We start from the raw sequence: 14920 nt of genomic DNA on the forward strand, positions 1-14920 counted from the left end.
CAGGGATCAGAAAAACAAACAAAACTAAGAATGAAGAGTTTCTTTGTCTAGTTTCAAGACCCACTACAAATCTACAATGACCAAGGCAGTGTGACATTGGTGAAAGAATGGATAAATGAAACAAATAGATCAATAGAAAGCCCAGAAATAGATCCACACTCACATACATATATTAAATTGATTCTCAGCAAAGTATCAGGGCATGTCAATTTGGAGAGTCTTTAACATATAGTGCTGGGACAACTGGATAAAAGTACAGAAAGAACCACACCCACTACCTCACACAATACACTGAAATTAATCTTGCATGGATCATAGAATGTAAAAACTAAAAGATCTAGAAGAAAATGTAGGAAAGTACTTTCTTTGCAGCTTTGGGCTAGGCAGGGATTTTTTTAAGACCTAAAAAGCCCTATTATAAATATTGATAAACTGGACTTAAATTTAAAACTTCTGCTAAACGAAAGGTATCATTAAGCTTATTAGATAAGTGTATATGAGTTTCTGTACACTATTCTTGATACTTTTTCTGTGAGAAATTATTTCCAAATAGTTAACAAAAGATACCACTATGATAATACGCAAGAAAATAATCACAATGCATGTATCTGACAAAGGACATATATCCAAAAATATATAGAGAACTCATAGAATTATAGTAAGAAAACAGCCCAATAAATATTGAGCAACTGACTTAACAGACATTTCACAAGAAACACCAGTAAATACATGTAAAAGTGGCCAGTGTCATTATTCGTAAGACAAATACAAATAGAGTCACAATGATATCCATTCATACCAACTAGAATTAGCTAACATCTAAGTCTGATGTGTTGAGGTGTCTGGATTAGTTAAATATCAGACTCGGTTTTTTTTTTTTTAATTTTTATTTATTTATGATAGTCACACACACACACACACAGAGAGAGGGAGAGAGAGGCAGAGACACAGGCAGAGGGAGAAGCAGGCTCCATGCACCGGGAGCCCGACGTGGGATTCGATCCCGGGTCTCCAGGATCGCGCCCTGGGCCAAAGGCAGGCGCCAAACCGCTGCGCCACCCAGGGATCCCTCAGACTCGGTTTTGACTCAGGTCATGATCTCAGGATTATGAGATAAAGCCTGCATAGGGCTTAATATTCAGTGTGGAGTCTGCTTGGGATTCTCTCTCTTCGTTTCCCTTTCCCCCTACCCCCACATGTGCACTCACACATTCTCTCTCTCTCTCTCTCTCTCTCTCTCTCTCTCTCTCCCTCTCCCTCTCCCTCTCCCTCTCCCTCCCTCCCTCCCTCCCCTCCGCCCTCCAAAAAATGCTTAAAGTCTGATAGTACCAAGAGTTGGTGAGAGTATGGAACCACTGCAACCACTTGGGGGAATTCTTTCCTTTTTTGGGGGGGGGGGATTATTTCCTAATTATTCCTACTTATCAAGAGAATGAAAATACTTGTTCACAAAAACACTCTGAACATATTCACACAGATTTTTTTTGTAAGAAACCAATACCGGAAACAAATGCCCATCAACAACAGAATGGATGGATAAATTATCTAGCCATACAAGACTCAGCAATTAAAGACAGGAACTATTGGCGCATGCTACAGCATGGATGAATCTCAAAAATGTGCTAAATGAAAAAAGCCAGTCACAAAAGAGTATAAGCTACACCATTTCATTTTTTTTAATTTTTTTAATTTATATTTATTTATGATAGTCACAGAGAGAGAGAGGCAGAGACACAGGCAGAGGGAGAAGCAGGTTCCATGCACCGGGAACCCGACGTGGGATTCGATCTCAGGTCTCCAGGATCGCGCCCCGGGCCAAAGGCAGGCGCTAAACCGCTGCGCCACCCAGGGATCCCAGCTATACCATTTCATTTACGAGAATTTCAGGAACAGACAAAACTTACCCATGATTATAGAAATCAGGAATGAGAATTGACTAGAAGGGGGCAGGAGAATAACTTTCTAGCATGATGAAAATGTTCTATATTTTGTTTGGAGTGGTGATAACATCAGTATATACATTTATCAAAGCACTTGAGATTGTATGCTAAAATCCACATTCCAGTTAGACATATTTTACCTCAATAAAGAAATAAAAGATACTATAACTATTTGGTTTTTATGATATCCATTCATCATGCAAGGTAGAATGTTGATGTCCCAATAGCCTCTTTTTGTGAACAATAAATTTATAAAACCCCTTACCTTGGCTAAAAGATCCCGCATGATTTGGCTCTTGCCTACACTTTCTAGTTCATGTTCCTTTTTTACCAACTAAGTCCTACCTAACCCTGCTGGTTTACTGTTCAAATAGTCATTTCTTCATGTTTTCTAGTTCAGTCTCCTACTTGTCATCTTCATGGGATTTAAGATAATTTACATTTATTTTGTCTCTTTCTCCTTTTATATGTTGTTTTTTTCACCATAGTGTTCCCCCAATGTATTCTCAGGATATTTCCTGGCTCAATATTTGTTGAACATCTGAATGAATGAATGTTCCTGTCATTTTGTATGTTGATAAAGTGGCCGTCTACTCATACTCCCTCTGAGTAGACCTCAAATTGCTGTTAGGAGTTTGATCCATACCAATTCAAATGAAAATAACATAGTCTTAGCTTTATAAGCAAAGCAAACCTTTAATAAAACAGTGTCTGAAATGGGTTTTTGGTTGATGCAACCAAACTTTTTGTATGATGCAAGGGAATTTTTCTTCCCTTTCCTTTTCCAAAATCCCTATATAGTCTTTCCTTCTACTCCCTAATTAGAGCTTCTCACACAAGAGATGTAATAACATGACAGTGCTATCCAAATATATTTGATCCTGTACCCTATTCGTAAAATATTTGAGCACATTAACCACATAGGTACATTTATTTATTTCAAAAACAGGAATATGTTGCGGTACTGCTGTATAATGAAACACGCCCAAAAACGACATTTTAAAAGGATAGGATGAAAGATAGTTCTAACATTTTCTTTCTGTATTTCAGTGGATTCTTGTGTACCACCCCACCTCCCCATGTGTTCATCCCACTTGAAGACACTGCCTAGGAGCAAAAATTATACTACATTTACTTACACATCTAAATATAAAATTATAGTAGACTTCACACTTTTGCATCTTAATCTTACCTCTGACTATATATTGAAAGGATTTATTGCTTTTTAAATAAATTCATGGTACTTCATAGTGCAGATAGGGTAGAATTTTTAGGTCTGGGGCATACTTTAAAATCATCCCATCTATTTTATACTGTACTTATTTGTAACATTGTTCAGTAATAGTTTTTTTCTACAGAATATGTATTTTAGAGGGAAGAAATAATGAGAAGAGTATACTGCAAGGGGAGATAAGAAAGAGCTACAGAAAAAGCTTATGTTGACTTTTAAAATGGTTAATTACACTATAAATATTGGTAGCAGTTCATTTGACTGAAATGTTGTCACCTTGGGGGATTACTAATTGTAGAAAATTAGCAGTTTGTACATCTAGATAAAGTTGCTAAAAATGAGGGAGCCATCACTATTCTCTGATAAAAAGATAGTCTTTTAATAAGTATCAACTCTACCATATAGCAGTCTGAGACAGGTTTAGAGATTTTAAGCCTGCTGTGTTACCTCTGAGACCTAAAGGAAGCAGAACATAAAAATGAGCCTCTATCAACTTGAAGCAAACCTAATCTTTGTGATCATGGCTGTGGTCTAAATCTATTAAAGATGTTCAAATTCGATGTCCTTGGTATCACTGTGGCTTGACCTGAATAGTGAGCAATAAACTTGTGTATTATAATTCTGGTTTGAAGATATGTGCTTAGGAAGTGAAACCGACAGTCAGTGTTTTGTGTCTGTCTTTAAGCAGACTAAGAGCCTATATAAAATGACAGGTGCATTTTTAGGGAAAGAAACCCATAATGTTTTCCTATTTAGTAGGTGACAGTATGTCCCAAGATAACACAAGCTTAAGGGGCTGGAACAAGCTTGATTATTAAAGGCTAGCAGTTTCTCAGTTCATACAAATTGAATTTTTTCATAGGCTAGAAGACTGTAGAAATCTAGTGTAAGGTACTGAAATAAATTAGCATATTAACTGAATTTATACATTCAGGCTTGTGAGCACTTTAAATTGAAGGAAGAAATTTATTACCTCTTGAAAGAAAAAAAAAAGCAATTCTTAAATTCTGTGTTTGATCTTCCTGTTGCACAGGCCTATATGATAAATTATATCATTTTGATTATTATCCGAAGTAGTTATATTGATGGGAATCTTTCTCTCTTCTTTCTTTTTTCAGAATTACTGATTTAGGAAACATTAAAAGAAGATTGTATTTATCAACGGTCCATAAGGAACTGTCCTCAACTCCTCTTCATGCAAAAATCCCACTCTTCATGATCAAGCGCAAAATTGTAAGTGTCACAGGCATATTGCTTAAAATATTAAGCTCAATTCAGCAAATATTAATTATGGGCCTACTCTGTGTATATAGCACTTTGTTAAGTACTATGGTCATATAAAAATGAATAGAATTCATGCTCTTCCTTTCTCTCTCATGAAAGAGCTTAAAATCCACAGGGTGAAAGAATATAATTATTTGAACATCTAGAATATCACCAAAACTGTGGTGGGAAGCACAGTAGAAAGAGATGGTCTCTTGGTACTATGAACAGGAAAGAAATCCATTTGACTACGGGATGAGGAAAGGCTGCATGAAGAAGACTACATTTAGTTGGGCCTTTAAAAGACTGTAAGATTTCAATAAGCAGAAATGGGAAGCCAAGCATTCTAAGCAGAAGGAAGCATGAACAGAAGCATGAAGGCTGGAAATTGGTACATATTTGGGGAACAGAGAATGATTAATCATTGTTACTAGTTTTGTTGTTTTTTTTTTTTTTCATAACCTTAAGGAAATAGTAGTCCTGCAACAGTCGGGTGTCGGTAGGGAGGTTTTATGCCTATTGTATAACCCCTAAGACCTAAAGCAGCAGTAAGGTATGAGTAGATAAACAATAAGCTACAGGCCAAGAAGTTTGGGCCTGGATGACTAACTAGTCTTTCTCAAACTTCAGTTACTTCATTACTACTCTCATGACGTTACCATGCTTGGGTATTCCTGTTCTAATATATACTTGATACGTTCCTTTTAAATCAATTCACTTCTTGGGGCTTAAATACATTTATTTCAAAGGAAACCTTTAACCACTTACTCAAATGCACAGACACCAGTATAAGGAAGTATCATGAAAAGTCAGGTAAATATGATACCACCAGAGGAAACTAATAAAGCTTTAGTAACTGATCCAAAAGACTTGGAGATCTGTGACCTGTCAGACAAAGAATTCAGAATAGTCTTCTTACAGTTTAGTGACCTACACGAACATACAGACAACTAAATGAATTTAGGAAAACAGACCATGAATGGCACAAGATGTTTAACAAAGGAATGGAAGCCATCAAAAATAAATAGGAATGCTAGAGCTGAAAAATACAGAATCTGAACTGAAGAATTCAGTGGAGAGCTTCGAAAGCAGATTCAGCTGTGCAGAAAAAAGAATTAGTGACCTAGAAGACAATTGAAATTATCCATTTGGGAGTAAAAAAAGGAAAAGGAATGACAAAGAGTGAAGGAAGCCTATGGGAATTATGAGACACAAGGAACATAAACAATATTCACATTATGGGAATTCCAGAAGGAGAAGAGAAAGATAAAAGGACAGAAAATATATTTAAAGTGATAATAGCTAAAAACTCCCCAAATCTGGGAAGAGAAGTAGATATTCAGATCAAGAGGCCCAAAGGACCCCAAACAGGACTACACATATTATGATTAAATTGTCAAAAGTCAAAGAAAGAATTTTAAAAGAAACAAGAGAAAAGAGAGGATAAAAGTTACATACAAGGGAGCTCCCATAAAACTATGGGCAGATTTCTCAACAGAAACTTTTCAGACCAGAAGAGAATGAGATGACATATTTTAAAGATTGGGAAAAAATTAAAAATCAACCAAGAATACTATGCCTGGTAAAGCTGTCTTTCAGAAATAAAGGAGGGATAAAGACTAACAAACAAAAGCTGAGGGAATTCATTTCTACTAGATCTGCCTTACTGTAAATGTTAGAAGGAGTTCTTGGAGTAGAAATAAAAGAACTCTTAACATAAAAAGGCAGCATAATACTCACTACAATGGTAAATGTATAGTCAGAATTGGAGTCTGTAATAGGATGATAGTGGTGCATAATTCATTTATGATAATATTAAATGCATTCACCCTTCTATGTTTAAGTATTGATTTCCTTATTCATCTAAAATTTTTTAGAGTTCAATGTTAGGTCTTTTCCAAGAATTAAATCATATATGAGACCAATACGGTATTCTGTGTATGGTTAATAAATAAAATCTGTCATTACCTTGCTTTTGTGAATTCAGTCACCTTTGTCAGTTAACTAATTGAAGTTCTGTATATTTTGTTAAAATCTGAACTGAGCATTCTATACATGGCTATCATCCACACCCCCCACAGTAGTATTCCTTTCATCTAATGACACTTGTAGGATTACAGTATTTGAAAATAAAATATTATCTTTCTTTACAAATAAACCTTGATGAGCTAGAATACGAATTTGACTAACCAATATTTCCTTTCTAATAATGAGTTGGATGAATATGTGCCAGTGGCACCAGGTATCTAATGACATAAGAAATATACTATTTAAGCTTTAAAAACAAATGAAGTAGGTCCTGTGGGACAGTGTTCTGTAATTCATCTACCTCAGCTTCTCACCCTCCAGTCAGATGACTCAATGGAGAATAGTTATATGTAGTTTTTAAAAATGCTGGTGTGAAGAAAGCAAACTAATCATTATTTCAGATAATTTAAGCTCATGCTAAAATTTAAAAGTCAAATCAGTCATAAAACATCTAGAACTTTTTTGTGAGTGTGGTTGAATCTAGAAAGAATTGCTCACATACATTTGAGACAATCCTAAGCAATAAGCAGAAATAAGGTATTTTGTTTTCTGTAGTATTCCCCACACCGGTGAAATCACCAAGACATGCGTACTTGTAATACGTTCTAACCTATATTTTGTTAAATATAAACATATAAATAATATGTAGGGGTTGAGAGCATGGTATCTAAATTCTGATACTTAGTAGTTATGTGACCTGTGTCAGTTCCTGTGTTCATTTGCCTCATCTATAAAATGCAGGTAATATGAGATATATTTCCATTTAAGGTTGTTATGAAGATTTCCACAAGTAAATAAACATAAGGCTTTTATAACAATGCCTGGCACAGTCTAAAGCACTAGATAAAGATTATAGATCCAGTTTTCTCTTTAATTACTATTTCTTTCTGGAAGCCCTTAATGATTTCCCCTCTGTGGATTACATATTCTGGGTATAGTTTACATTGCTATTTACAATTTTATAATCCTCATAACACTTCTTCACCCTGCACTTGAATCATATTTGCTCGTCTGTCTCCCTGCATTTAGACTACAAGCATGTTTTGACTTTTATCTTGAGGCACATTAAGAACATGGCACATAGTAAGTGCTCAATAAATATTTCTTGAACAAATAGACAAGTCTTACTGTGTGCCTCCCAATGTGGGAAATAAAATAAATGAGTTTGTGATGGACCTTTATAAATGTGCCTGATGATTCTAGAAATATTCTGTACTATTCAAGCACATGTTAAGAAATTCAGTTCTAAAACTTGTACTTATGTCCCTTCAGTTTCCTCCCAGTTAAAGAGATGCTACAGCAGCAGTGGGTCTTTCATTTCTACTGCTAATATAGTCTGTTCCCATTGAGGCCTTATCAAATTACAGCTGAGCCATGTTTTAGGGGAACCTCCTATAGAGAGAAGCAAGGCAAGAGAGAACACTCCACCCATTCAAAATGCCATCCCTCAGGCCCTACTTGGTATTAGTGTGGTGTTGGTCTAGTTCTCTGCTTTTTTGGTAAAACTTTGTTCACTTCTACTTTTTAGGAATTGTAGATATTTTGGTGGTAAACTTTGAAATATTGTGTTTTAATAGCTCTTCAGCTAACATTTACAAACCAGGAGTTATCCATTCTATTTTTTGTGTAGTGAGCAGTTAGAGCTGAGTGGCAACTGTACACTTTTTAACAGAACTTTAAGCTCTGCTGTGGCGTTTAGTCCTCTGCACTTATAAGGAATGCAGGTGCTCTCAGACCCTTCCTGCTGCATTCAGTTATCTGCCTAGGCATAGAGTTCTAGGCATAAAGTCTGCAACCCCAATTTAGAGGATAATTATCAAATGGTCCACTTTGCCTTGGTTCTTTAGCTGAAATCTTTACATAGCCAAAGGCAGTAAATAAATATTCTTATAGCCACACCAAAATGAATATTTATGTGTAGATCACTTACTATTCCAGTTATCATTAAAATGTTCAACCTTTCAAATAAAAAATTTTGTTTTTCGTTTTACTTTTAATTTAGAAGGATTCACTTTAAGACTTAAATTATGACAGTTTATACTTCTAACTTGGGATTTCAGTGTCAAGAACAGTTTGAAAAATTAATAACCATCAGATTAAACAATGGAGGTAGCCACTTAGTCAAGACTCACTGAAATCAATCTTACTTGTTCTTCAACATAATTTCAATTAATTGGTGATAGTATCAGATGAACATCAATGTCTCACTACCAAAGTATATATTAATGTACAGTAAATTTAATTGTATTTGAATAGGAAGTTCAGGTATGAAATGTCATTGAGAATGAATCATCCATTTGAGATATAATGATGTGGTACAATAAATTATAATGCCAAAATCTTTTAGTAACCTTTACCATTCGAATACCCACTGTTTGTCATTTATTTATTTTTTTTTACCAGTGTTTATCATTTAAATGAATAAAATTACTCTTTAGGAGTTGTACTTTTTTGAACCACAACTCTGATGTTACAGTTTTTATTACAAACTGAAAGTGTGGTATAATGGTTTTTTTTTTAAATATTTTTTTCTTTATTTATTTATGATAGTCACACAGAGAAAGAGAGAGAGAGAGAGAGGCAGAGACACAGGCAGAGGGAGAAGCAGGCTCCATGCACCGGGAGCCCGACGTGGGATTCGATCCCGGGTCTCCAGGATCGTGCCCTGGGCCAAAGGCAGGCGCCAAACCGCTGCGCCACCCAGGGATCCCCAATGGTTTTTTTTTTTTTAATTTTATTTATTTATTCACAAGAGACACAGAGAGAGAGAGAGAGGCAGAGACACAGACAGAGGGAGAAGCAGGCTCCATGCAGGAAACCTGATGTGGAACTCGATCCCAGGACCCCAGGATCACACCCTGGGCCGAAGGCAGGCTCTAAACCGCTGAGCCACCCAGGGATCCCCTGTGGTATAATGTTTTTAAAATTTCCCCTCAAAGATCATTTTCCGCATAAAGTCAATGATTTATAAATTTTTTATTTTTAATAGTATTTAATTTTTTGAGTGTCATTGAATGAGAAGGGAATGGAGAAAGCAGTTTTATTTAGACCAAAATCATTTAGGTATATATTTAAAATGCTAGAGAATATCTCTTAATGAAATCATTCTAACCTAGAATCCACTATATCTTATGGTACTTATTTGAAGGTTTGTAAATGTTTTCATCTCCTCCATGAGAATATCATTTTAAAAATATCTATTTTTCTCTCTCTACTCACCTGTCAGTCTAATACAGATATTTAATAAATTTGGGGGAAAAGAGCCTTTCCTTTCCTCCCTCTGGAGGCCCTGAATGGTTATGTGAAGTAGGAACAACTACACAAAAATAAGTTTGTTCTGGAAAACAGATGATTACCCCATTTTTAAATCACCTGAACAGGCAGAAGAATGTTGCTAGAGTTGAAGTGTGTCATCTAGAGCCAGATTGTAGGGGTTCAGATTCTGGTTGTCATTTCCTGTCGGGCCCTTAGCCAAGTCCATTAATATCTCTGCTTCATTTCCTCATCAGTTAGGTGGTGACAGTAAGAGAACCTGCTTCCTAGAGGACTTATGAGGATTGAAAGAGTTATTACCCAGAACAGTGCCAGGCTCTTAGTAAGTGCTCAGTTAATGTTAGTTGATATTATTATTTTACTATTTTCTTTTGACATAAATCCATATTTATTAATTTAAGAATATAGTGTCACAATAAACTTCTGAACTTATAGTTCATTTCAACTGGCAAATATTTATTGAGCCCCTGCTATAGGCCAAGGTCTATGTCAAATGATAGGAATCCAAAGGTGAATGACACATCAAGGATATTACAATATGGCAAAGAAGGCAAACACATAAACAATGGTAATGTGCTCTGGTGAACACCAAACTAGTCTTAGGAACCAAATGCTGTTAAAGGAAAATATCAGACTTGTTTAAGCCAAGCTAAGGATTGTTACAGTGGAGGTATTTATGCTAAGTTGTAAATACACACAAAAGTATGAAAGTTTGTCATATTTGATCCATTAACTGATTCAAGTGCATGGAGTTAGAGTGCTGGAAAGGAAGGCTAGACAGAACCATGAAGGGCTTTGAAAGCCATGTTGAGGAGTTTGAATTTAGTCCGTTAGAAATTTTTTAAATAATTTTTAACATGGAGAAGTTTCATAATATGACCTGCATTCTAGAAAATAAGTATATTTAGACTGCAGAGAGAGGCAGAGAGACCAGTTGAGACATACAAACCTGCATTAGTGTAATAGCAAAGAAGTAGAAGAGGAGGACAGATATGAAAGATACTTGAGGAATAAAATCAATTAAAAAAAAAAAAACAGAAAATGGCACTGAGATTCACTGGATGTACTTAACACCAAGTCAAACACTGAAAATATCAGTAAAATTGAAGTCAGGAATATAGAAACTGTTTCAACAAAAAAGCACAGAAAGAGGAGGGGGGGAGCCTAAAAAAGATGAGTACAGTCTGAATGGCTTGAGAAACAGTATCACCCAGTCTAATATGTATGTAATTGGAGTAATAGTAGGAGAACCAAGAGAGATTGAGCACAAGAAAATTTATAGAAGTGATGGTTGAAATTTTTCAAAATACACCCACAGATCCAATAAGCTCAACCAATCGAAGGCTAAATATCTCTCACAAAACACACCAAACCCCACCATGATATATCATAATTTAAAAAACAAGCAAAAACCCACAAAGTCATGCCATAGTATGTCATAACTAAATTGCTGAAAATCAGTGATAAAGAGATAATCTTAAAAAGCAGCCAGAGGAAAAAATTACATTATACACCAGAGAACATTGATAAATCAATTAGAAGATATGAAAAATCTAAATATGTACATACCCAATAACAGTGCTGGGAAATATATGAAGCAAAAGCTAACAGAACCAAAGAGAGAAACATGAATTCACAATTTCGGATGATTTCAACACTCTCCTCTTAGATATTGATAGAAAATCAGTAAACTTAAAAAATGCTATTAATCAACCTGCTCTATTTGACATTTTTAGAATATACCATCTCATAACTGCATAATACATGCTATATTCAAGTGCACAATGAATGTTTTACCCAAGGTATATGATATATTAGGCTGTATTAATCTCAATAAACTTACAAAGATTGAAATTCTACAAAGTATGTTCTGTGAATACAAGAGAGTGAAATTAGAAATAAATAACAAAAATACAATTGGACAACTCCCAAGTAGTTAGAAATAAAGCAACATACTTCCAAATAACTTATAAGTCAAAGAAAAATTAAAGTCAAAGATATTAGAAAACAATTTTAACTGTTATTTTAACTAATTTCAAATGGTAATGAAAATTAAGCATACCAAGTGGCATCTGGATGGCTCAGTCAGTTAAGCATCTGCCTTTGGCTCATATCATAATCCCAGGGTCCTGGGATCAAGCCCTGTGTTGGGCTCTGCTCAGTGGGGAGTCTGCTTCTCCCTCTCTCTCTACCTCTGCCTCTTCTCATTTTTTCTCTCTCTCTCTTTCAAATAAGTAAATTCTTTAAAAAAGAAAACAAAGCATACTAAAGTTTGTGAGATGCATCTGAAGCATATGGAGAAAGAAGAGAATATATCAATGAAATAAAAAATTGACAATGGAAAAAATCAGTAAAACCAAAAGTTTGTTCTTTGAAAAGATTTAGTAAGTGATAAGCTCTTAGCTAGATTAATCAAGAAAAGAGAACACGCATTACTAATATCAAGAGTGAAAGTAAGGGAAAAGGAAAATAAGGGAATATTAATGAACGATATTTTACGATTAAGTTTGACAATTTAGATGAAGTGGGAAATTTCTGCTATAGATGCAAATTACTAAAACTGATACTAAAAGAAATTGAAAGTTAAATTAGCTATATATCTAAGTGGTGTTTATTCCAGGAATTTAAGGTTAGTCTAACATAACCTTGAAAATCAGTCACTGTGATTTATCACATTAACAGAATAATGAAAAAAATTATAAGATCATTTCAATAAATGTAGAAAAATAATTTAACAAGAATTCATTATCCATTCATGATTAAAGCTTACATCAAACCAAGATGAAAACTTTTTCAATCTGATAAAGGAGTTCTATTTAAAAACAGACAACCTACAACTACATCACACTTACTGGTGAAATACTACCTACTTATCCCCTACGATAGGGAACAAGGCAAGGATATCCACTCTACTTCTAGTCAGAATTGCATTGGAGGTCCTAGAAAGTGCAGTAAGATAATAAAGAGAAATAAAACACATACAGATTAGGAAAAAAGAAGGAAAACTTTCTCTCTTTGTAGACAACATAATAGTTATTCTAAGGAATCTACAAAAACTACAAAAACAAAACCTACTACATTGAATTTTGTAGGATCACAGAATATAATATTGGTATAACCAAAGTCAATTATATTTCTATAAAAACTTACTATAGTAATAAACAATTGAAATTTTATTTTTTAAATTTAAGTGTTTTTATTTTTATTTTTTTATTTTTATATTTTTTATAAATTTATTTTTTATTGGTGTTCAATTTGCTAACATACAGAATAACACCCAGTGCTCATCCCGTCAAGTGCCCACCTCATTGCCCGCCACCCAGTCACCCCCAACTCCTGCCCACTTCCCCTTGCATCACTCCTAGTTCTTTTCCCATAGTTAGGAGTCTTTCATGTTCTGTCTCTCTTTCTGATACTTCCTACTCATTTTTTCTCCTTTCCCCTTTATTCCCTTTCACTATTTTTTATATTCCCCAAATGAATGAGACCATATAATGTTTGTCCTTCTCCCATTGACTTATTTCACTCAGCATAATACCCTCTAGTCCATCCACGTCGAAGCAAATGGTGGGTATTTGTCATTTCTAATGATTGAGTAATATTCCATTGTATACATAAACCACATCTTCTTTATCCATTCATCTTTCGATGGACACCGAGGCTCCTTCCACAGTTTGGCTATTGTGGACATTGCTGCTATAAACATCGGGGTGCAGGTGTCCCGGCGTTTCATTGCATCTGTATCTTTGAGGTAAATCCCCAGTAGTGCAATTGCTGGGTCGTAGGGCAGATCTATTTTTAACTCTTTGAGGAACCTCCACACAGTTTTCCAGAGTGGCTGTACCAGTTCGCATTCCCACCAACAGTGCAGGAGGGCTCCCCTTTCTCCACATCCTCTCCAACATTTGTGGTTTCCTGCCTTGTTAATTTTCCCCGTTCTCACTGGTGTGAGGTGGTATCTCATTGTGGTTTTGATTTGTATTTCCCTGATGACAAGTTATGTGGAGCATTTTCTCATGTGCTTGTTAGTCATGTCTATGTCTTCCTCTGTGAGATTTCTGTTCATGTCTTTTGCCCATTTCATGATTGAATTGTTTGTTTCTTTGCTGTGGAGTTTAATAAGTTCTTTATAGATCTTGAAAACTAGCCCTTTATCTGATACGTCATTTGCAAATATCTTCTCCCATTCTGTAGATTGTCTTTGAGTTTTGTTGACAATATCTTTTGCTGTGCAAAAGCTTCTTATCTTGATGAAGTCCCAAGAGTTCAGTTTTGCTTTTGTTTCTCTTGCCTTCATGGATGAATCTTGCAAGAAGTTACTTTGGCCAAGCTCAAAAAGGGTGTTGCCTGTGTTCTCCTCTAGGATTTTGATGGAATCTTGTCTCACATTAAGATCTTTCATCCATTCTCAATGAGGAAGCACTGGGAGCCTTTCCCGTAAGATCAGGAACAAGACAGGGATGTCCACTCTCACCACTGCTATTCAACATAGTACTAGAAGTCCTAGCCTCAGCAATCAGACAACAAAAATCAAAGGCATTCAAATGGGCAAAGAAGAAGTCAAACTCTCCCTCTTCGCCGATGACATGATACTCTACATAGAAAACCCAAAAGACTCCACCCCAAGATTGCTAGAACTCATACAGCAATTTGGCAGTGTGGCAGGATACAAAATCAATGCCCAGAAGTCAGTGGCATTTCTATACACTAACGAGACTGAAGAAAGAGAAATTAAGGAGTCAATCTCATTTACAATTGCACCCAAAAGCATAAGATACCTAGGAATAAACCTAACCAAAGAGGTAAAGGATCTATACCCTAAAAACTATAGAACACTTCTGAAAGAAATTGAGGAAGACACAAAGAGATGGAAATATATTCCATGCTCATGGATTGGAAGAATTAATATTGTGAAAATGTCAATTTTACCCAGGGCAATTTACACGTTTAATGCAACCCCTATCAAAATACCATGGACTTTCTTCAGAGAGTTGGAACAAATTATTTTAAGATTTGTGTGGAATCCAATAGCCAAACTGTGGAAGGAGCCTCGGTGCCCATCGAAAGATGAATGGAAAAAGAAGATGTGGTTTATGTATACAATGGAATATTACTCAGCCATTAGAAACGACAAATACCCACCATTTGCTTCAACGTGGATGGAACTGGAGGGTATTATGCTGAG

The 14920-nt window shown here is 35.4% G+C and overlaps 1 protein-coding gene across 10 annotated transcripts in view; it reads left to right on the forward strand.

Annotated features, from left to right (window-relative positions):
* CFAP20DC (CFAP20 domain containing) overlaps positions 1-14920 on the forward strand; it is a 244468-nt gene that overhangs the window by 87126 nt on the left and 142422 nt on the right. For all 10 annotated transcript variants that reach the window (XR_008666843.1, XM_055343303.1, XM_055343310.1 and 7 more), the window contains one exon: positions 4290-4404. Coding sequence is in view for 9 of the 10 variants with exons in the window: in XM_055343303.1 (XP_055199278.1) it covers positions 4290-4404 (115 nt within the window). In the remaining variant the exon portion in view is untranslated. The remainder of the gene's footprint in view (positions 1-4289; positions 4405-14920) is intronic.

This window comes from Nyctereutes procyonoides, unplaced genomic scaffold, assembly GCF_905146905.1.
Source record: "Nyctereutes procyonoides isolate TBG_1078 unplaced genomic scaffold, NYPRO_anot_genome, whole genome shotgun sequence".
In the NCBI taxonomy this organism is placed as follows: domain Eukaryota; kingdom Metazoa; phylum Chordata; class Mammalia; order Carnivora; family Canidae; genus Nyctereutes; species Nyctereutes procyonoides.